The 24,145-nt window shown below is 40.6% G+C and overlaps 1 protein-coding gene across 1 annotated transcript; it reads left to right on the top strand.

Annotated features, from left to right (window-relative positions):
• The first annotated feature begins 2,393 nt into the window (after nucleotides 1-2,393).
• LOC141699042 (uncharacterized) lies at nucleotides 2,394-3,035 on the top strand. Its single transcript, XM_074503483.1, has one exon. The coding sequence runs from the start codon at nucleotides 2,394-2,396 to the stop codon at nucleotides 3,033-3,035; it is 642 nt and encodes a 213-aa protein (XP_074359584.1).
• Nucleotides 3,036-24,145: the final 21,110 nt, after the last annotated feature.

Genomic DNA, 24,145 nt, shown 5'->3' with positions numbered 1-24,145 from the left:
TCACCAACGTCAGCCATCTGAGCCAAAGGCCCCCGGAGCTCTTTGAAAGGGAGGTTGATGACATCGTTTTTAGGGAGAACGATGCCAAATGGGTGAATTACCCTCACACAAACGCCCTGTTTATAAAAATGAAGATTGGGACGGTGAATGTTCACCGAGCAATGGTAGATACCGAGAGCTCGGCTGACGTTTTGACATATGATGCCTACAAGAAGCTGGGATTGCTGGATAGAGAATTAACCTCGACAGGTGGACACCTATACAGGTTCACAGGGAACTCGATCGGAGTGAAAGGGATCATTCGGCTCCCGGTGACCATAGGAGAAGAGCCCTATGTGGCCACCCAGATCGCTATGTTCACGGTTGTGGACCAGCCTTGTGCCTACATTGTTATAGAGGGTAGACCCCTTATGAGAGCAATGAGGATGGTGACCTCAATCCACCACATGAAGGTAAAATTCCCAACCCCCATGTGGGTGGGCTTCTTGAAGAAATGTCAATATGAATCAAGGGTCTGTTACAACCAGGCACTCAGGGCGGCCGAGTCAGGAAATGCCTCAAGGGAGATGGTTGAACCGGGTGAGTGCGATGTCCCCATGGAAGAGGCAGAGGGCAGGAAGAGAGTATGTCCTGAGGGACATGAGACTTGTAATCTGATTTCAATCGAGGAATTGCCCGAGAACTATTTCGAGCACATGGGGATTCAAGTAGAACCGCGCCCAGGGGCCTTGCTGATGGAAGCCTCTCAACCCATCATGTTAGTACAAGAGGGAATTATGGAGGAAGCGAGTGATGAAGAAGAGAGTCCGGAACAAATCGCTGCAAGACTCAGGAAAGGGAAATGGGCACGCGAAGAAATGACAACGACTGTGGATCTGCCCAACGAAATCACTCGCACTGTCATTATGACCTCTGAACGCATGATAAATCCGGCCCGAGATCACCCGCCTGAGCTCGAGGATATGGAAGGCTTAACAATCACGGAAGTGGGAGAATCTAGTGAGGCTCGAGTAGACTTAGACCCAAGAATGCCCCCAATGGTTGAGAGGGCTGGGGTCGCAGAGGATACAATCTCGATCTTGGTAGACCTAAATGATCCCTCCAATGTACTCAGAATAGGCTCTAACCTAAGTCCTAACTTGAGGAAGGATCTAGCACACTTCCTGAGGAAGAATTTGGATGTCTTTGCATGGTCACACTCTGATATGATAGGGATTGACCCAAATGTCATGTGCCACCGGCTCAACTTGGACCCGAAAAAGAAGGGAGTTAGACAGAAGAGACGGCCGATTAGTGGAGAGAGGGCAGAGGCCCTCATAAAAGAAGTGGATAGACTAATGGAGGCAGGGCTTGTAAGGGAAGCCTTTTATCCCATGTGGCTTTCCAACCCCGTGCTTGTCAAGAAGCCCAATGGCAAGTGGAGGACATGTATAGACTTCACCGACCTGAACAAAGCTTTTTCGAAGGATAGTTTTCCTCTACCCCAAATCGACCAGCTGGTTGACTCTACAGCTGGGCATGCGTTACTTAGCTTCATGGATGCTTATTCGGGATATAATCAAATCCCAATATACGGGCCAGATCAGGAGCACACTTCCTTTATCACTAATCGTGGCCTTTACTGTTACATCGGGATGCCTTTCGGGCTCCTTAATGTGGGGCTAACCTATCAGAGGTTGGTGAAAAAGATGTTCAAACATCAGTTGGGGAAGACTATGGAGGCCTATGTAGATGACATGCTTGTGAAGTCAAAAGAAGCAAGGGATCATGTCCGCCACCTATCAGAAATGTTCCAGATTCTAAGGGAGTACAGGATGAAGCTCAACCCCCAGAAATGTGTGTTTGGGGTCAAATCGGGGAAGTTTTTGGGGTTTATTGTCAACCATAGGGGCATTGAGGCCAACCCCGCCAAGATATGAGCCCTACTCGAGATGAAATCCCCCCGGTGGGTGAAGGACGTCCAAAGCATAACGGGGCGGGTGGCTGCCTTAAATCGCTTCGTCTCAAAGTCTTCCGACAAATGTCAGGAGTTCTTCAAGGCGATTAAAGAAGTGGGGAGGAATTTTGAATGGAAAAAAGAATATGAGGAAGCCTTTCAGAACATAAAGAAGCATCTCAGCAGCCCTCCAATGTTGTACAACCCAAAGGCAGGAGAGACTCTGGTCCTATATTTGGCCGACTCTAACTTTGCAGTAAGTGCGGTATTAGTCCGAGCGGAGGATGGTATCTAGTTCCCGGTATATTATGTGAGTAGAAGGTTAGCCGACGCCGAGACTCGGTACACAAGCCTCGAGAAGTTAGCATATGCTCTTATCCTGGCTTCTCGAAAGCTCAGGCCCTATTTTTAGGCGCACAAGATAGAAGTACGAACCTCCTACCCCCTCAGACAGGTGATGCACAAACCAGAGTCTTCTGGTCGAATATTGAAGTGGACGGTTGAGCTCGGCCAATTCAAGGTGGGTTATAAGCCAAGGACCGCAATCAAAGGCCAAGCCCTGGCCGATTTTGTGCTAGAATTTCCTCCATATCAAGAAGTGGAGCCGGGAGCCCTTGTTGTCATACCTAGCACAGAAGAAGTTGGGCTGGAGAGCCAAAATAGTGCCCCATGGTGGAGCCTATGTGTGGATGGAGCCTCTAATGGTGATGGAGCAGGAGCTGGAATTGAGCTAATCAGACCAGAGGCGCACAAGATCAGACGTGCGACCCATCTGGCCTTTCATGCAACCAACAACGATGCTGAGTATGAGGCCCTGATCAACGGTCTCAAGCTAGCTTTGAAAATGAAGGTGGAGAATTTAAATGTGTTTCGTGACTCCATGATTATGGTCTATCAGATAAACGGGGGGTATCAAGCTAAGGGGCCGAGAACGGAGCTTTACCTAAAGTGCGCGCAGAGGATAATCGCAAGGTTCAACGAGGTAAGGCTGGAACTAATCCCGCGCGGGTGGAATGAAGGCGCGGACGAGCTAGCTAAACTCGGCTGGCATCGCGAGGCCACCCTGCTAGGGGTCATGCCCTTTGATATTCAGAGGTAGCCTAGTGTGCCCGAGCACGAAGTGGGCAGCCTCAGTAAAAAACCTCAGCCCCATGTGGATGGCACCTATCTTAGCCTACATACAAGATGGTTTACTCTCGGATGAAAAGAATGAGGTAAGGAGGATAAGATACAAAGCAAGCCTCTATGTGATATACGATGGGATCCTATACAGAAGAGGGTTCAATGTGCCTCTCCTCAAGTGCATAGATGGGGATGAATGCAACTATATCCTAAGGGAAGTACACGGCATTTGTGGCAATCACTCGGGGGGTAGCTCTCTAGCTCAGAAAATCCTTCGTCAAGGCTACTACTGGCCAAGACTGAAAAAAGACGCATTCGAATTCTCCCGAGCTTATGATAAGTGTCAGCGATATGCCAATTATTACAACAGCCCCGTGGCCTCTCTCACATCCCTCATGAGCCCTTGGCCCTTCTCTATGTGGGGAATTGATCTGATTGGGGAACTCCTGAAGGCTAAGGGAGGTGTCAAGTATGCGGTTGTTGCGGTAGACTACTTCACTAAGTGGGCAGAGGCCGAGCCTCTAGCCACTATCACGGAAAAAAAGCTCAGAGAGTTTGTATACAGGGCTATTGTGTGCCGCTATGGCATCCCTTACAAGTTGATATCTGAAAATTGGAAACAATTTGATAGCAAGGAAATGCGAGAATTTTGTGAGCAGCTGGGGATTCAAAAGAGCTTTAGCGCAGTTTGCCACCCCCAGAGTAACGGGCAGACAGAGGCTCTTAACAAGATCATTAAGCATATCCTGAAGGCAAAGCTAGGAGAGAAAAAAGGGACATGGCCAGAAGAACTCGCCCAGGTCCTATGGTCTTACAACACGACACCCCGAACTACAACTAGAGAGACCCCTTTTTCTCTGGTGTATGGGTGTGAAGCTATGGTGCCCGTTGAAGTGGGGGCAGGATCTTTCCGGAGGGACAACTATGACTCAGAGGTAAATAAAGTCAATCATCGGCTCTATTTGGACATGATCGAAGAAACTCGGGAAGATGCTCAGATTAGGGTAGCGGCATATCAGCAGAGGACAGCTAGGCACTACAACAGTAAGGTTAGAGCCCGGACTTTCAAGGTGGGAGATTTGGTTATGCGCCGGGTCATGCCGAACACCAAAGTGGTGAGTCACAGAGTCTTTGGAGCGAATTGGGAAGGTCCCTACAGGATAAAGTCGGTGCTCTGGGAGGGAACCTACCACCTCAATGATATGCAAGACAAGTTGATCCCAAGAGCCTGGAAAGCGGAACACCTCCGCAAGTATTATCAGTAATATTATTCTTCTCAGACTTAGAATTATCTTAAAATATACTTAAGTCTCGGGGAGTAGTGCCATATAGGTGCCTCCCTGAGACCACAAACATGTACTCCCTTTCCATTATCTATCAATAAACGATTGATCTCTATTTATGCACTTGATATTTTAACGTCTGTTAATAGATTAAATACCCGGAAGGGGAGCCCATCCTTGGGAACCCATGCGAGGACAGAACGGTTGTTTTATTTGTAACGCCCCCAAATCCGGGATCAGAGGATTTGGTCGTCACTATAAAACTCCAATCCAAATTAACCTGTTAAATCAATAAATAAATGCCAGCGGAAGATAATTATCATAAATGACCCCAAACTACTCCAAGATCTTTTAAGATTACAGTTCTAGAAACAAGGTATCCAAATTCCACCAATAAATTTTCACTTTCTTTTAAAACTCTTTTCAATAAATTCCAACTCACAATTAAACCCACTAGTATAACTTCGAAATGAAGTATACTAGGCCCAAATAAAATACACAACTATAATATAATATAATATAAACAAATTTATACAATAAAACTTACAGTAGTCCGCAAACCCTGGACCAACCACCTTCCCAAAAGCTTCTTCTTTGCTTCCTTTAATTATGCAGCTAAACAGCTCAAGCTAGTCCTCACTGGAGGTTAAATTTAAAAACAGGCAAGTATGAGCGAAAGAAATGCTCAGCAAGTTCATTATAATGTATATATGGTTATTTTGATATAAAACCGACATCTGCATTAGAGCAGAACATTTGAAATCATAATTGCTGAATCATAAAATTTTAGTTGAGCAATCCCAGAATTGATTCCTTAATTGTATTCAAAACCATTTTGATATTTTTGAGCGAAATGCTTCAGCAATACTTTGAATCTTGACGAGAATAAAACTCGTAAAACAGTGTTTACGAAAATATCGTAAACAAATTTCTAACATGAAACAATGATTCTGGATTGAATCGTAAACTTTACTCAAAACCCAACTCTTGAAATTAATACTTATTTTGTTATCATATCAAATTAGATATCACTACGAACTTTGATGCTCACAACATCCCATACTGATGTCAACACCAATCATCTGTACTAATACCACCTTTGATATTTAACAACAAACTAAGTATTCTCAAAATAAGAAACTGAATCAAAACCACATTTCATCTTTTTATCCGAAAAAAATACTTAATAAATCATTCCTTGTAAGATGTCAAAAGCAATATAATAATTTTGATTGGAACCTCGAACGACGGTGTGTTGCCGCCGGTGATCAGCCGCGGAGCAACACCGGTATGCCGAAGCATATCCAACTAAACAAAGGGTATCCAAGGCACATATCGGCCTAGCAAGGTGTTATATCCTGTATAACACATAGCTCACGCTGGACCGCCGCCACGGCCTCTTACGCAACCATCCAATCTTAAAATATTTTTATTGAAAGGGGTCATAATACTCGACACCCTTATAAATTTTATTCGCCCATTCACTTGGGCAGAAAACCAAAACAACGTCATCTTTCTCAAAATCCACAACATTTATAAATCCGATAATTGGATAAGTAAAATCACTTAGCTACTCTGAACATAGAATAGATGAAGAATACTTGCATATACAGAATTATTTAATTCAGCGATATGTAAAAGATTTATCGATTCTAAACTGAGAATAGGGAAAACAATACTTACATGATACGATTCAAAATAAATATCACTTGAACAATAAGTGATGATAGAAATACTTGCATAATATGATTTGAAATAAACGTCACTTGAATGATAAGTAAAGTCAGGGGTACTTGCCTTTAGGTTTTAGCAGTTAGTCACACTCGCAAAGACGCATCTATTCTGACATTCTGCCTCAAAACAACACCGTCTTTATTCTACTAATCCTTTGGTCTGCTGCTCATGCAGTGCTACAACCCAATATTCCACACTGTTCAACTCTAGCCTTCAGCCATTCCATCTGGTCCTGATCGTCTTGAAAGACTCGTATCTATAATTAAAATATAGAACTTTAATCGTCTAATCGATAATCACTCGACGAATTACGCGTCAATACCCTATCGTCTACCCATACGATAGCCCGCATAATAATTAAAACAGTCAAACACAAGACTCTTAACCTACGTACGCACGTAATTCACATAACACATAACCCATAACTCACGTATCACATAATTCATATCACATATGACTCGGTTCATCAAAAGGTTCGACTTGGTACGTTTAAAACTGAAATCGGGTGAAAATTATGATTTATCGATCAAAAATTGACTCAGAATGATATAAAGATCAAACGGTCCTTCAATACAAAAGAAATTAGGTCTCAAAAGTATTTTTATTGAAATCAAAATATTTTCTGAGTCTAGAGGCGTTTGTTTCGTATTAAACGGTCGAACGGTTTATTTATAAAAATATCTTGTCCCCACACGTAATTAGGTTTCGTAAAATTTAATTATACATATATCCTCGTTCGACGTCTCCGATAATCATAGGTTACGTTCCCGTATTTTCGAAATTAATTTCCCGAAAATCGGGCAGCGTCTCCTTTGTTTATTGACCTACCTGTCGAACATCCCAACGTCAAAACACAACAACACAATCAATCGCAATCCCAAAATCCAACCACCAACTTCAGTCATCAACGTCAATTCGCAAATTCCCCAATACTAATTAAATATAGTTATTAATCGTTATCATCCGTATTTTCATGTTTTAATCCGTATTTTATAAATTTGTATTCGTATTTTGTGTTTTAAACAGTAAGACTCAGATCGAATCATCATAGTCCACCGTCAGCTCGCCGAAGCTCATCGCCGACGGCGATAAAATTTACGGGTTCCCGTTTATACCGGGTATTCTACGTAAATTCCATCGATTAATCTATAATCCTCGCATATAAATTATTTATTTCACGAAATCAATCAAATAATCTTTCCTGCAAAGAAAAATTAAAAAAATAAATTTTTTAATCAGAACTATTCGAACCAAGGCAACACAGGGCAACACACTCGCGTCTAAGCACGCGCCACCACAACAGAAACGGGGCAGAACACGGCCAGAATAGGCCAGAAAATATCACACAACACACACACTCTGACAGCCTGAAACACACACACACACAACACGATACACACACACACGATTTCACACACACAGAAACGTATACATACAGCAAGTATGTATATACATAAACATGAAGCAATCGGTGAATAAATAGGAAGAAGGGCGGCGATTTTGCCGTAAAAAGGAAGAGGGATGGCGGTGAACTCACCGGAAACAGGGAGCAGGGCGGAGGAAGGAGAGAGAAAGAGGGGAAATGAAGGAGATCGAGAAAACAGAGAAGAAAATCAAGAGGAGAGGAGAGATCGATCATGAGAGAGAGACACAGGCGGTGATGTTGTGAGGAACAGGGAAGAAAAGAGACTAATTGATAAAACTTATAACCCTTATCTGATTATTAACCCTAAAACTATCGTCATTTATCGACTTAACAAATCTTTAACGAGTAAAATACTCGAGAATTCATAAAATAAACTTGAAGGTCTCGGAATAATTAGTGGTTAATAAAATAAAATTCTGGGATTTATAACCATTTTTGAAATGCTAATCGGACCTGCATTTTGACGATTAAACGAAAAAAATGTGCGGGTTGATTTGATCCCAAAAATCTCTAAACAAATTTTAAAAATTCTCAGAATATCATAAAATTTATAAAATATAAATTTCGTAATTTTTGATGAATTTTAGAATTAAATATTGACTTTACAATCAGAAAATTGTTTAACGGTAAATAATCAATAAAATGTTGATTCCTAAATTTTACGAACTCCTAAAAATAATAAATAAAATTATAAAGCAGCAGAAATAATTTTTGAAATAATTTTTGCATTTACAAGAATAAATATTCAATAAAATCATTTTAAAATGAATTAAATTCATACAGCTCAATAATTAATTATAAAATTAACCTTTGCGTCCAATAATTCACAAACAATTGATAACACAGCAACACATAACTGACTGAACCATCACATATTTTATTTATTTAATATTTCGATAATTATATTTACATATCGGATTCGAAAATAGGTTACTTAGCCGCTAAGTAACTATATAACGATACAATTTAATATAAGAATTGAATAATTATCACAACCGAGCTTTTCATAAAACACCATATACGAAAATAATATAAAAATATCCCGTCTCTCGAGAATACGGGTTTTGTTGATTTATCGAAATGGTCATCGTATCGAAAATATTACGTCGGGTCGCGCACGGGTCAAACCGTAATCCGGATCGAAAAAGTTAAAACACGGAAAATGTCCAGAATTACCAGATTAGGTTAGGAAGGAGTTTTCAGAAGAGTTTTGGGTTGTAAAAATGTAAAAACGGTTGAAGTTTGACGGTTCCCGGCTTTATAAAATAATTTTGTACTCCCTCCGTCCCACCAGGATCTTTACATCCCTGGTGGGCACGGAGACCAATATATATATATATATATATATATATATATATATATATATATATATATATAAGTAGATAAAGTAATGAAAAGTGATGAAAAGTGATGAAAATTGGTTAAAGTAGTGGGACCTATTAATATTTAATAATAGATTTGAGATAGTGGAGGAAGTTAGTGGGTGTAATAGTGTTTTATATTATTAAAAGTTTACTATTTTTGGAATGTAAAGAAATGGATGGGACGGCCCAAAATAGTAACTGTAAAGAAATGGATGGGACAGAGGGAGTAATTATTCTGAAAATAATTAATAATTACATAAATCATTACAAAATCATCTAACAGTCCAAAATTACTATAAAAATATCACAATTATCTATATTTTATTCTGAGCACATAAAAATTAAAATACTCAAATAATATCACATTTAAACACCCAAACATCAATTCCACTTATCAGATAATTCACCAAAATTCACATAAAAATCACATAAACAATTCCAAATAATTATAATAATAATATTTGAAAATATGGGATATTACATTATTAACATGTTAAAATCACAAATCTGGCCGGGCCCCGGCCCGCTTGACGAAAAGTATAGGAAACGAGCTGGGCCACGGCCCGCTCGAAAAAGATATGAGCACAAAGCGAAGATAAAACTATGAAAATAGTAAGAAGCGCCCACAAACTATAAAAGTTAGAGACGACCGTGATGCTAGCCCAATTACGTGAGCTCGTAGGATGATGGATGCGGGCCAAGGAGCCCAGCCCTCTAACATAGCCAGGGTCGTATGATGCGAGGAGAAGACACATGAACAAGATATGAGCTCCTAGGCCTGGCCCACTAATGCGAGCACACCTACAACACTTGTGAGTTAGTAATGAGGCGAGCCCGCTCTATTGTGAGGGTGTAAACATGGATGCGAGCTGACGAGCTCGGCTCGCTGTGAGAGTGTAAAACCCGACATATGCGGCCAGGGCAATAATAACTTTTGGTCAGTAGAGGCATGATAAATTTACACACAAGTAAGGAAACTAGCTAACACTGTAAAGATGAATGCGGGCACACAAGACTTAGAAATTTGATATAACCAAAAGGTAAATAAGTTATGCCCCCAAGGCAGAATATTTTAAATACAAATGCGAGGCGAGAAGGGTGCCCGCTTACCCAGTCAAAAGTCTAGTTCTAAAATAAAATTACACTAAGGCTGATCAGCCTCCGTCTCCCTATGGATTTCATCATCAGCAACCCGGGCCTGCTCAGCCGCGAGCCGGGCCTCCTCAGCAATTTGGGCATCCATTTCCATCTCCAGCTTCAGCTTCTCAGCATGCCTAGCTGTGCCCGCACCCAGAGCTGCCCAATCAAAATCAGGAACCTTCTTGATAAAGATTTTCATGAAGTTCCTGACCCCCAGGTTCCTAGCATCAGCGAGGGCGGCCTCGCGGTCCTCGATCAGGGAAGAAACTGACCCCTCCAGCTCGAGCACCCTACCCTCGAGGCTATCCTTCTCCTTCTTCCAGGCCTCAGCGACCAGGTCAGAAGCTTCCTTCTGCTCCCTTAAGGCCTTGTCATGAGCAGCGTTCAGGTTAAGTATCTTCTGATTATAGTTGTTTACCAGCATAACTTTCTCCTGCCCATGCTCAGCGACCTTGCTCTGAAGAGATTTGACCTTAGAGTCGAGCTTTGTGTTGGTCTGGCTGAGGGCTCGCATCTCTCGAGCCTTAGACAGCTGACGGTAGTATACCTCGGCCGCAGCCCGGGACAGTGCATCCTGGTTAACCTCGAGAGCAGAAGAGGACCAATCCTTTACATCCTGGTTGTTGATGTGACCTTGAGCGAGCCGGCCGAATGTGGTCGCGACTGTGCTGACAGAGGAAGAAGTGGGAAGAGGGGCATCAGATGGAGCAGCCTTCTTTGGCTCAGGCTCGCCAGTTTTTCCCTCCTTATGGCCTCTATGCCTTTTCAGCCAAGGAGAAGGCCCTGAATCCTTGAGATGCTCGGAGAGAGTAGTCATACGGGCTGGGGGATTGGCCTGAGAGCGAGCCCTTGTGATCACAGTCGCGGGCTGAACTGGGCTTGAGGCCGCACCCTGCTCGGCCTCTTCCATGAAGGGGATAGGGGATATAGCCATTTCTGAAAAAGAAAACAATGAAGTGATAGATTAGTCACAGCGAAATGCAATGGAAAGAAGTAATGCGAGCAGATGAAAAATGCGGAAAATTAAAGTGCAATGTGAAGTGAGATGCATGCAGGAAATGTAAACACGCGAGCACACGCGCTCGCGCATGCGAGCAGACAGGCCCGCACATGCGGGCCCGATATTCTTACCCTTTCTGGCTCTCTTCTTAGACTTCTTCTTTTGAGGAGTCAGCCTCACTCCTTCTTTCAAAAACCCACACGCGACCAGGTTCGAGGTCGTTATGAGTTTTCGAATATCCCTATCCGCCTTAGGAAGACCTAGAAGGCTGTCCGTATTTATTTTTTCTTGTCCCACAAGGACAGTGCGAGGCGGGGTGGCTGGAGATAAAAGAAAAAACATTTCTTGTTAAAGGAAAGAATTATGGTAGAAAAGACGAGAGCGGCCAGGGAAGACTTACATGGGCTGTAATAAAAATGAGTCTGGACTCGAGGCACCTCATGGATATAGAAATAAGGGCTCTTCCACTTCCCTGAGTTGCTAGGCCCATTGTGGATGAGGTTCTTTTTGTTGAAGCACGGCCAGACAGAAAAATAGAAGTATCCAAAGTCATTGGGGGAATGCTTCAGGTTAAGAAAGTAGCCGAGCTGCCTCGCTGTGAGAGGGGGAACCCCACATTTGTTGTACATGATGTATAGTGCGAGGGTGTCCCGGTATCCATTCGGGTTGATCTGCAAAGGTGCGAGCTCGTAGTACTCGCAGACATCCTTGATGAAAGGATGGAGAGGAGAGGAGATTCCTAACCTAAGAAGGAAGTTTGATAAGACCATGTGAGGCACCCTGCCTCCATTCTCCGGATGGTTAAATCTGTAGCATCTCATGTGAGGCAGGGGTAAGACAACATGGCCCTCGAGCTGGAATTGTTCGATGTGCTCGGCCAGGTGTTTCTGAGTAAGCGAAGTGGGAAGATCACGACAAGCGAGCACCTTAACCTCCTCATTTGCAGTTGAGCTCTCCTCCCCGTCAGGAATGATCTGCCTCTTGAAAATAATTTCACCCTCAAGTTCGGGCTGGGCAGGAGGCACATAAGGCTCAGGAGAGGCCGCAGGGATGTAGTTATAGTTACAAATCTTGTATTGACTTGTAACATCTGCCACCTCCTCGCTCTGAGGAGAGTCATAGGACCAATGCGAGTCGTCCTCTTCACCTTCGAGCCCCAAGATGGGATATTCAGCAGCTACGGGCTCCTTTCCTTTCTTCTTGGTGTCATAGTATGCACTCCCCAGGTCGTTGTCGGTAGATTCTGAGTCAAGGTGAATGGGGTCGAGGTTTTTAGCTGCAGCTTGTCTCAGGCGGGCTGCCCTCTCTTCAAACATCTCTCTTAAAATCTCCTCAGCTTGCTCTTTATCCAAGGAAGCGGGCTCGCGGTTTAGCAGCTCTTCTATCCCAAGGGAAGCTGGAATATGGGAGAGGTCCACAGGCCTATCTCTCCAATCATTATATTTTTCTCCCTGGTATAGCCTTCAGGTTTAGGGTCGAGGTGAATATCCAGCGAGCCGGAGCCAGCGGCTCGCATCGAGTTCTCAACTCTAGCAATGTTTAATGCCCCTTGAGGGGTGATAGCTGAGCCGGGAGAGATGGGTTGGCTGAGACGGCCAGAAAGAGAAGTCAGCTCGCGTTGGAAGTTCTTTGAGCCTCGCTGCTCAGGTGGATATTGGTTTAATGGAGACGGAGTGGCTGAAGAACGAACCGGGCTAGCAGAGGTGTGAGCCGGGCTCGAGGAAGAGTGAGATGATGCATAGGAGCGAGCTGAAGACGCACTCGACATCTGTAAAAGATGGTGAAAATTAGTGTGTGGCCCTAAAAAGAAAGTAAAAATAGGTATGGGGTCGCACCTAAGTGTCCTCACATCTCACACGGGATCACACCTAATTTTCTAAACGAGCAGACGGGCTCGCATCGCATGTTGTGAGTGTGTGTGGGCTCGTATCAAACAAGTGGTGTGTGCTCGAGTTGAATGACTAAGTATACATGTGAATGGGCTCGAATCAAAGAGTACTTGTTGGAGAGGTATATGAAGATCCTGATGAATCTGTTCCAGGAGAATATCGCCGCCGGTAGACGGTTCTTGTGGAGATTATGATCTTCGTCGTGGTAGATCCTTGAGCAAATTGAGTAGAGTTTTGGAAAATGATCTTGGAAATGTTAGAAATGAACTAGGAATCTCACATATTTATAGGGGATTGGAGAGAGAATGGACCAGGGACACATGTCACCATCTCAAGGGACGACACAGATCCCCACGCCAGCTGTCCAACAGCTATCATGCATTCAGAATGCATGGTAGAAGAAAGGCATGCGAGGCGAGGAACACGAGGCGGCTTGGTGCGGCCTGGTGGGCTCGCACCTGCGAGGCCATGAAAGACTATAAAATTCCTAGCCTCAAGATGCGACCAGGAATTTTGGGGGTAGTTGTTATGCCCGCTTTCGGCCATGGGCCCTAAACAGGTCCCTGTAGGTGCATTGAATAGCTGGACTCTCGTGTGTGAGCTAGAACCATGTATTAATATGACTTGGACCAGCACATGCGGGCTGGGCTCGTGACATGCGAGCTGGGCTCATGACATGCGAGTTGGGTTCACGCTTGTAAGGAAGGCTCACACTTGCCATCTGGTGTCCACACGCGAGGTGGGCTCAGGTGCCTCCACGCGAGGTGGGCTCAGGTGACTTTACGTGAGGTGGGCTTAGGTGTCCACATGCGAGCTGGGCTCAGGTACCTCCACGCGAGGTGGGCTCAGGTGCCTTTACGCGAGGTGGGTTCAGATGCCCACACGCGGGCTGGGCCCATCAGCCCACATCTTATGAAATCAAAGGTAACATTGTATTTATTGATTAAAAAGGAAGGCAGTGCGGGCCGAGGCTGCCAGGCCGGCCCGCATTAGAGGACTTTGTGTTCGACATGAAAAGTGGCTCATAGATGACTGAGTTGCTCGTAAATTTCGGGGCCGACACGGGTTATTTCTATGATTATGGGAAGAGATACGGAGATGCCGTGAGATTATAGGAAGCGTGTGGAGCCGGTTGAGATTTACGTGACTAATTGGCTAAAGGCCTGACTTTATCATGGGCTTGGGCTGCACGGGCTGGAGAGTCCTAACCCTAGCCTATGTGACTTGCTCCCCAAGAACTACGTGAGGCTTGATCCCTATAAATAGGGTACGTAGGCACTTGTATGAGACATGAGTCGACACTTGATAGAGAATAACAAACCCTATTCTTTCTTAAGGAGTCAACATACAAGCTCAGCCACCACCATACATAACCTTCCTCCGCCTTCCAACACCGCCCTTGATCCTTGTTCCATCCATCAACCTCCACAACACTTTTATACTAAATTCTCCCTATAACAGTTGCCATTGAAGAAATGAATAGATTATCTAAGGTGAATGAGGAACTGGAAAAAGATAAATTAGAGCTAGAACTGCAGCTTGTGAGCCTAGATTCTGTTAGGAAAGAAAATGGATATATTAAACAAAAGTTGAAACGTGCAGAGGAGATAGAGGTTGTTCTAAGAGAAAAAGATTAAGAAAAATGAACATAAAATTAACGCATTTAAGAATGCATTTGAATTAGTTGGTCTCTATCATGAAAAGAACAAATCTTGTGCCAATATGGTAATTGGGCTAGACTATGAGGCTAATCCACCTGTAAAGAGAAATCAAATTGATAAAGACAAAGAGAGATTGAATAAGGGAGTTACTGATATGTTACAAAAGGTGGATGCACCCTTATTCAAACCCTATTAGGTGGACTTTTGTTCAAACCCTCAGAGGTGGACTTTAGTGAAGAGGATCTCATCATTAAGAAAGAAATTGCAGATGGGGATGAAAGCAAAGAAAGTGTTAATTTTACTATCAACACTGAAAGTGAAAAGAAGCTTGTGACAAGTCATGTCCCAAAGACTCCTAAAAATGAAGTAAAAAGTGAAAGCACAAGGAAGAAAAAGAAAAATAGTAATGGATAGATTGGAGTAAACAAAAGCAACAATTATGCTTATATTGCAAATTACCCTAGAAAGTAATGTCAAAAATGTGGCTCAACAAATCATCTAACTAAACTTTGTAAAAAGACTGTTAGTGATCCTAATCATATGGCATGCAAATACAATGAAGCACGAACTGATGATCTCTATTCTTTTTATGATAAGTTTGATTGCATTCCCTACAACATAAAGGTCATGACTAGCTACCATAAACTAAGAAAAGATCTAAAAAAAATTAATTTTGGATCTGAGGTCAAGAATGAGAATGATAATCAACCTAAGAAAAATGTTTCATTTGATAACTTAAGCTCTACTCTTGGTAACTATACAAAGAAGAAGAATATGTCCAACACAGTTTGGGTAGCTAAAAACACTTGAAACTCATTATGTGCAGGGCAAAAAGAATGAAGTCATGTGGGTCATTGATAGCGATTGTTCCAGACACATGAAAGGTAATAAAGTTCTGATATCACAGTTTGAGGAGATGGTTGGTCCATTGGTGACCTTTGGAGACAACATCAAATGGTTCACAATGGGATATGACAATTTAATTTGTGAAAATATTGTTATTCGAGATATATCACTGGTTGGAGGACTTGAGGTCAATCTTCTAAGTGTCAACCAATTAATAGATAGAGGATTCAAGGTGAATTTTGACAAATAAAGACTGCTCAATCTCAAATAAAAAGACTGGTGAAATTGCTCTCAAAAGAGTAAGAAAAGGAAGCCTGTTTTTTGCAGACATAAACTCAGCAGACAAGGATAAGGTGTGATATTTCTATACAAAAGCATCAAATGAACAATGCTGGCTTTGGCACAAAAAGCTCTATCACCTGAACTTCCAAGCAATCAACATTCTAGTAAAAAGATTATAAGTGAGAGAAATGCCTGCATTAAATTTTGTTCAAGATGGGGTCTTTGATGCTTGTCAGAAAGGAAAGATGAAAAGATCAAGTCATAAAAGGAAAACTGTAAACTCTATCAATACTCTTCTATAAATTATTCACATGGATTTGTTTGGTCCTGTGAATATCATGTCCATTACCAAGAAAAGATATGCATTAATAATGGTGGATGACTACTCAAGATACACTTGGGTGGAATTTACATATTCTAAAGATGAGAATATACACATTATCATTGAACACATAAAGAAGATTGAGAATCAAGATGAAGATCACAACTCTGTGAAAAGATTGAGAAGTGATAATGGAACTAAATTCAGAAATGTCATACTGAATGATTTTTGTAAGACAAGGGCATCACTCAAGAATTCTCAGCTCCAAGGACACCTCAACAAAATGGTGTGGTTGAAAGGAAAATAGAACTCTAGTTGAAGTTGCAAGAACAATGTTGCAGGATGCCAAGTTGCCAACAAACTTTTGGGAAGAAGTTGTTAACATAACTTGTTATATTCAAAATAGATACTTAGTAAACAAGAGCATTGGCAAGTCACCCTACTCAATCATGTCTGGAAAGAAGCCCACAGTTAAACATCTTCAAATGTTTGGAAGCAAATGTTTTGTGTTAAAGGACAACTCAAAATATACTGGTAAATTTGACTCTAAAATATTTGAAGTTATCATTCTTGGTTACTCTTTGGAAATGACTACATACAGGGTCTATGTGCTAGAGCAAAGAAAAATTATGGAGAGTAAAAATGTAACTTTTGATAATGACAAGTACCCTTGATTAGACTATATTGATGAAAGTGAAACCGAAACCTTAAATTTTGAAAATCTCAACCTTGATAGTGATTCAGAAAATGATGATGGAAAGAATACAGATAGTGAAAAAGAAGTAGCTAGTGAACTAGTAAATTCTACAAATGAAGATCCACCTCAAATCAGAAACTTACCTGAACTTGATAGGACAAACTCAGGGGGGAAAGAGGTAATAGTTCTACAAGTCATGCCATGGATGAAGAAAATGAGAACACTTCAAGTCATCAAATTCAGCACACCAGAAAATGGGATTTGAGTCACACTAGAGACATTATTAATGGTTATCCCACTGTTGGTGTGAGAACTAAAAGTGCCACTGCAAATGAATTTTTATTAGTTGTTTTAATCTCAAAATGAGCCTAAGAAAACTGAAGAAGCCTTGATTGATCCTGATTGGATAACTGCTATGCAAGAAGAATTGAATCTGTTTCAGAGAAATAAAGTATGTGAGCCATTTCTTGCACCAAGAAATAGAAGTGTCATCGGAACAAAGTGGGTGTACAGGAACAATATGGATAAAAATGGTATTGTTACTAGAAACAAGGTAAGGTTGGTTGTTAAAGGCTACTGACAAGAGGAAGGAATTGACTATGAAGAAACTTTTGCTCCAGTTGCAAGACTTGAAATAATGAGAATTTTCCTTGCATTTGCTGCACATTCAAACTTTAAGATGTATCAAATGGATGTGAAAATTACATTCCTCAATGGTGAATTGGAAGATGAAGTCTATGTGCAATAGCCTTTTGGCTTTGAAGATCCAGAATTTCTAAACTTTTTCTATAAACTTCTAAAGGCTCTATATGGATTAAAACAGGCACCTAGAGCATGGTTTGATACTTTATCAGAATTATTGATCAAAAATGGATTCACTAGAGGGATAATTGATATGACTCTTTTTCGAGCGACGTGATTATAAAAATTATCCTAGTTCAAATCTATGTGGATGATAACATCTTTGGTTCTACTAATGAGAAGCTACTCTCAAGACTCGTGCAAAGTGAATATGAGATGAGCGTGACGGGAAAATTAAATTATTTCCTTGGCCTTCAAGTCGGCCAAAGCAGTGATGGAATTTTCATTAATAAAACTATGTTAGTGATCTTCTAAAGAAATTTGAAATGGTGGATTGCTCACCTGCATCAACTCCTATGTGTACAACTACTAAGTTGGATGAAGATAAGAAAGAAGAAAGTGTAAACATCAAAAGCTACAGGGGAATGATTGGGTCTCTACTTTATTTGACTGCTAGTAGACCAGAAATCATGTTTGCTACTTGTTTTTGTGCAAGATTTCAAGTTAATACAAAGGAATCACAAATAATAGTTGTCAAGAGGATTTTCAGATATTTGAAGAGTACTCTAAACTTAGGATAATGGTATCCTAAAGGAACATGATTTGAAGTTGTTGGTTATACAGATGTAGATTTTGCAGGATGTTGGGTGGACAAAAAGAGTACTAGTGGAAGTTGTCAATTCCTTGGTCAAAGACTTATATCCTAATATTGTAAGAAACAACAATCTGTGTCAACTTCCAAAACTGAAACTGAATACATGTTAAGTGGCATTTATGTCTACTTAGAATGTTCTATAAAGGCTTGAATTGATGTTTTGTACTCGAGTTATTTGTGTATTTTATGTGTTTTTTAATGTTTTTGCATTTTAGGCATAAATAAAAGAATCATGAGATTTAGCATTATTTTCGTGCTAAATTGGTGTTAGGATGGTGCTTAGGAAGATTGCTCGAGGATTGCCAACTCAAACCAGCCAAGAAAACAAGAAAATAAAGATTTTCCAGAAGGTCAGCGCGTCCGCGCTGGTGAAGCGCGCGACCGCGCCGAAGATGCAGAATTACAGCGCGCCCGCACTGGTGAAGCGTGCGGCCGCGCCGGGTCAATTTCCAGGAATCCTGATTCTACTACAATTCTGATTTTCTGGATTTCTAATCTGCATGGGCTGCTATATAATGACAACTTAAGATCGTTTTTGATAACAAGACGTACCGGAGCTTAAGGAGAAGACGTAAGAAGGCCGTATAGCATAATTCAACCAAGTCGAAGAGGATCTAGTTTATTCTTGTGATTCTTTATTTTAAGTTGTAATCTTGGATGCTAATTTTCTTGTTTGTTTAACTTATACTCTTGTTTAACGTACTTGTTTTATTATTTATTCAGTATAAAGACTACGTTTATTATACCATGCTTTCATCGGAACCCACATTGATGATGAGTCCAATTATGGGCTAATTGTTATCGTGGGGTTCTAACGGATTTACTTATGGATTTATTTAGTTAAATTGTTTCGATACCTTAGTGTATGGTGATTGTATGATATCCTAGCATTGGTTGTGCTTATTTGTCTTATGAGCATTGCGAACTTATAAGATAGTGTGTTAATCTCTATTGAAGCAAAAGTGAATTTAGGGGTTTAGAACTTGCCATGCTAACATAGGTTCATGTATTTGATATGCATGATTCGTAGGTAATTTTAACCATCTTGTTTGCCCTATGTAATCACGATAGATAACTTGCGCATTAAACCGTTATGTTGTCAAATTCTATAGACATATAGGGTCTCAATATAGTTGGTGTCTATTCAGCTTCTATCTCTTTTTTGGATGTCTAGTAGTAGGGTATTCGTACAACGAAAGTTGGCGTTTACTAGTTCCGTGTTGTCTGATTAGTGTCATCACCATTGCATGCTAAGGTTAAGAATAAAAAGGCTATTGAATGAAGTAGTAATGAAGTTAGAATCCCATGTTTATGACAAATAGTAATCAATCCCTTTAATCTCTTAGTTAATATTCTTTAGTATAATCTCTTAGTTAATCTTAGTTATAAACAATCCCAATTTGTTATCATCTTAGCATTGAATAATAACCATAACATTGTTGCATAAGTACATTGATTAAAGTTGACCTAAACCAGTCTCTGTGGGAACGAACTAGAATTAATTCTATATTACTTGCGATCGCGTATACTTGCGTGAATATTAGCGCATGTTTTCATCCTAACAAGTTTTTGGCGCCGCTGCCGGGGACTCGGTGTTAATTTTTTGTTTATGTGCTTGACATCAGTGTTCGTTAAAGTTCATTGACTCGGATATTTTACTTACTTATTTGTAGTTGCTTTTTTAGGTACTCTAGAGAGCGTGTATGCTAACGCGTTCTCAACTTCGAAGGAGAACAGTGGAAAAAGTAGAGGAGAAAGTTGAAGAAGAAATCTTAGTTGAGAAAGAAGAAGAAGCTCTTGTTGCAATGGGTGAACCAGAAGCGAATACAAAGGCTTTGATGGACTATTCTCAGCCGAAGATCAATGATATTCAGTCTAGCATTGTCCGACCAGCCATCGTGGCTAACACTTTTGAAATCAAAGCTAGCATGATTCAGATGATATATAATTCAGTTCAGTTTGGGGGTTCTCCAACGGAAGATCCCAACATGCATATTAGAGAGTTCATCGAGATCTGCGACACTTTCAAATTCAACAACGTGTCTGAAGATGATATAAAGCTAAGTTTTTTCCCATTCTCTCTGAGGGATAAAGCTAAGACCTGGTTATATTCTCTACCACCAGGCTCTATCACTAAATGGGAAGATCTGGCTCAAAAGTTTTTTCTAAGTTCTTTTCTATGGCGAAGACTGCTGCAATCAGGAATGCTCATACTCAATTTGTGCAGCAGTCTGGAGAGTCTTTGTGTGAGGCCTTGGAGTGATATATGAAGATTCTTAGGAAGTGTCATCACCATGGGATGCCTGACTGGATGATCATTAACTGTTTCTATAATGGATTGGGTACTACTTCTAGACCCATGCTTGATGCAGCATCAGGTGGAGCCTTGTGGGCTAAAAGCTATAATGTAGCTTATGAATTGATTGAACTGATGGCTGCTAATGAATACCAGAATCCTTCTCAGAGACTAACTCAAGGCAAGGTAGCAGGAATTCTAGAGGTAGATGCAGCTATTGCTATAGTTGCTCAGCTTAAGGCTTTGACGATGAAGGTGGATTCTTTGGCTAATTATGGAGTTAATCAGATCACTAGTGTCTGTGAGCTTTGTGTTGGCGCCCATGAGACGGAGCAGTGTGCTATTTCTAGTGAATCAGCTCAGTTCATGAGCAACTTTCAGAGGTCACAGCAACCAGTCCAGCCACCTATCATCCCAACAACCGCAATCATCCTAACTTCAGTTGGAGCAATTCTCAGAATGCGGTTCAGCAGCCTTATCAGCAGTATGCATCAAAGCAATACAACCCTCCTGGTTTTCAGCAACCACAATACGCACCAAGACAACAACTCCAGCTGCAACAATCTAATTAAAAAAAAATTGGAGGAGTTGAGGCTCATGTGCAAGAGCCAAGCGGTGTCTATCAAGACCTTGGAGAATCAAATTGGGCAGATTGTCATTGCCTTGTTGAATCATCAACCTGGCTCACTACCTAGTGACACAGAAGTTCCAGGCAAGAAGGAAGCTAAAGAGCAGGTTAAGGCAATCACATTGAGGTCTGGGAAGGTTGCAAATCCCGAAAAATCTCAAGTTTCGGAAGATGAAGTTGTGACTGAGGAAGAAGTGCAGAAGGAAGTAGAAGTGGAACCAATGAAGACTATTATGGAACACACTCCTCCTGAGGGTAATACAGGGGAGAAACAATTCTATCTGTCACCCCCTTTTCCTAAGAGGCTGCAGAAGAAAAAGCTGGATAAGCAGTTTGAGAAGTTTTTGGAGGTGTTCAAGAAACTTCATATCAACATACCTTTCGCTGAAGCTCTTGAACAGATGCCTAGTTATGTGAAGTTTATGAAAGGTATTCTCTCTCGGAAGGTGAAGCTTGATGACTTAGAGACCGTTGCTCTCACGGAGGAGTGTAGTGTTGTGCTGCGACAGAATTTGCCTCCGAAGCTTAAAGATCCTGGAAGTTTCACTATTCCTTGCACTATCGGTAACTTGTCATTCGACTAGTGTTTATGTGATTTGGGATCTAGCATCAATCTGATGCCCTTGTCTGTCTTCAAAAAGTTGGATTTACCTTATCCAAAGCCTACTTATATATCCTTGCAGTTGACCAATCGATCTATTACATATCCACGAGGTATTGTAGATAGGGCTATAAACGAACCGATCAGTTCGTTAAGCTCGCTCGAGTTCGTTCGAGTTCGAGCTCTATAAGCTCGGTTTGACAGCTTACCGAACTCGAGTTCGCCCAATTTTTTGGTCCGTTAAGCTTAACGAACGAACTGCTGTTCGACTCGTGTTTGGCTAGAGTTCGTTCGAGTTTGACTCGAGCTCGCCTCGAGTTCGTGAAGCTCGAGTTCGTTCGAGAAAAAATGTAAATTCAACATACTTTATAGATCATACAGTCATACACTAATACTTAACAAATTAGCACCTAAATTGTAAATCTGCAGCTGGAATAAGTACATATGTGCATGATAAATTAAAGTCTGATAACTCATTAGTTATTACAAAACCAACCCAAAATGAAAATTGAAAATTAAATGTCTCGATAGTCGATTCTTGGAGCTAGAAGTTAGAAGTTATTTAACTATTGTCCATGTCTCCATGAGCATCCTGCATCCCACATCCAGAAGAAAGCAAAACATGCACGTTCTTTAAAATATGCAAACCTGCACAAATTATAAAAAATCAAGTAATGAATCAATTTGCATTTGGTAACAAGTTAATATATATTTTTGTTTTATATTGTGTAACAAGTTAAAAAATACAAATACGCAAAGAGGTGCAAAGGAAAAATGAATAAGAACTGGCTTATTAAATGAATAAGAACTGACTAAATAAAACAAAAGTAAAAGAACTGGGGAAAAAGTACTAGAAGCGTAGAATTAAGAGACAAGGGGTACTAAAACAAAATATTCTATACACAAAACAATGGAAGAAAAGGATAAAGAATCCGGGAGAAGAAAAAAAACAAGGGAAATCAGAAGATGCTGCTATCTTTAGTAAAAATGCCTGCAAATATTGATTTAAAAGACTTAAAACAAAGCCCCAAACTCAATTGCTTATGCCTTGTGCATCGAGGTAGGTAGGTACCACTCCTAATGTTTCTTGATTTTATTATTATTTTCCGAATACTCATATATAATGAAGCAATAATCTTAAACACTACCCAAATTAAAGAGCCAGATGAAGATACCAGAAAATTGCAAGCAAATGTTAAGAATTTTTCTTATCCGTGATCGTTAAGTAAAAATCATAATGATTCTATCCAAACATCCACAAATACAGATGAGGTGTCAAAAGGGTAGAAATTATAAGAGGGAGGCTTAGAGTTAGGGAAGCCTGCGGGACTCATGCTAGTCACCATCTTATTAATTCAGAAGTGATAAGCAAGATGATGCAGAGTCCAGACTTCAGAGGCTTGTCTCTGAAAGCAAAGGCACCCTGATTCACAATACTATTACCCCAAATAATTGGCTAACATGCCATTCTATTTTTAATTTTTATTACTGTCTTTAATTCTATTCAAACCAACTGAATAACAAAACCACATTCATTTACTAGTCAAAAATCATATATATTTGATAATTAGATTCTAGAAATTTATCTAACAACTAAACTAATTAATTATTTGGGCCATAATACAAATTATGACTTGATTAATTTCAAATATCGATGTAAAGAATTTGAAGTTCTTACATGGTGAATTTAGCATAACTGAAAAGAAACTTTACATATATAATAATTTTAAATACAAAGAAACTCAAACTAATTAGCTGAAACTTAATCATGTCGTATAGTAAAGACTTTGTTCATAACTTTTTTTTTGCCGAAGTCTTTGTTCATAACTTTATGAAGGCTTGCTTGAATAATATAAATGAAGCTAATTGAAATTTAAATTATATCTTAATTCAAAAGAAAAAATCAGCTAAATAAAGCAAGGTTCAACCTTCAAAAAAATAAATCTCAAAACCAAAATCAATGGTAGAATAACACCATGGATTGATCGTAATTTGTAAAAAAAGCTTAAGCAGCTGAATTGATCTAGAAAATAGGTATACCGTATACAAGTACAACCCAACAAGCAACAATCAAACTTAATTTTAAATTTTAAAATCCAAAATCAAAGTGTTTCATACCTAAAACCCTAAAACTTAATTTTAAAATCAAAGTGTTTCATAATCAATGTGATTCATACCTAATCCAAACAATCAAAGTGTTCTTGTCTCTCAGCCTCTCGAGTCTCGTCGCCGTCGTCGGATTTAGGGATTATAGTGTAAGCGTCGTCTCGTGCCTCGTGCCGCGGTAAGAGTAGTGCATCTAATACTCTAATCTGAATTTTATTTTTATTTTGTTATTTCTTTGATTGGGCTTGGGCTTATATGGATCTGCGTTTTATGTTTACATGACTGGGTTCTATGGATTGGGCTTCAAACACAAAGGCCCAAAAAATCATATTGATATTAAGTTTTAACGAGCTGTC

This window comes from Apium graveolens, chromosome 2 (assembly GCF_009905375.1).
Source record: "Apium graveolens cultivar Ventura chromosome 2, ASM990537v1, whole genome shotgun sequence".
Taxonomy (NCBI): domain Eukaryota; kingdom Viridiplantae; phylum Streptophyta; class Magnoliopsida; order Apiales; family Apiaceae; genus Apium; species Apium graveolens.
Note: the sequence above shows the minus strand (reverse complement) of the source record. Positions and strands in the feature narration are given on the sequence as shown.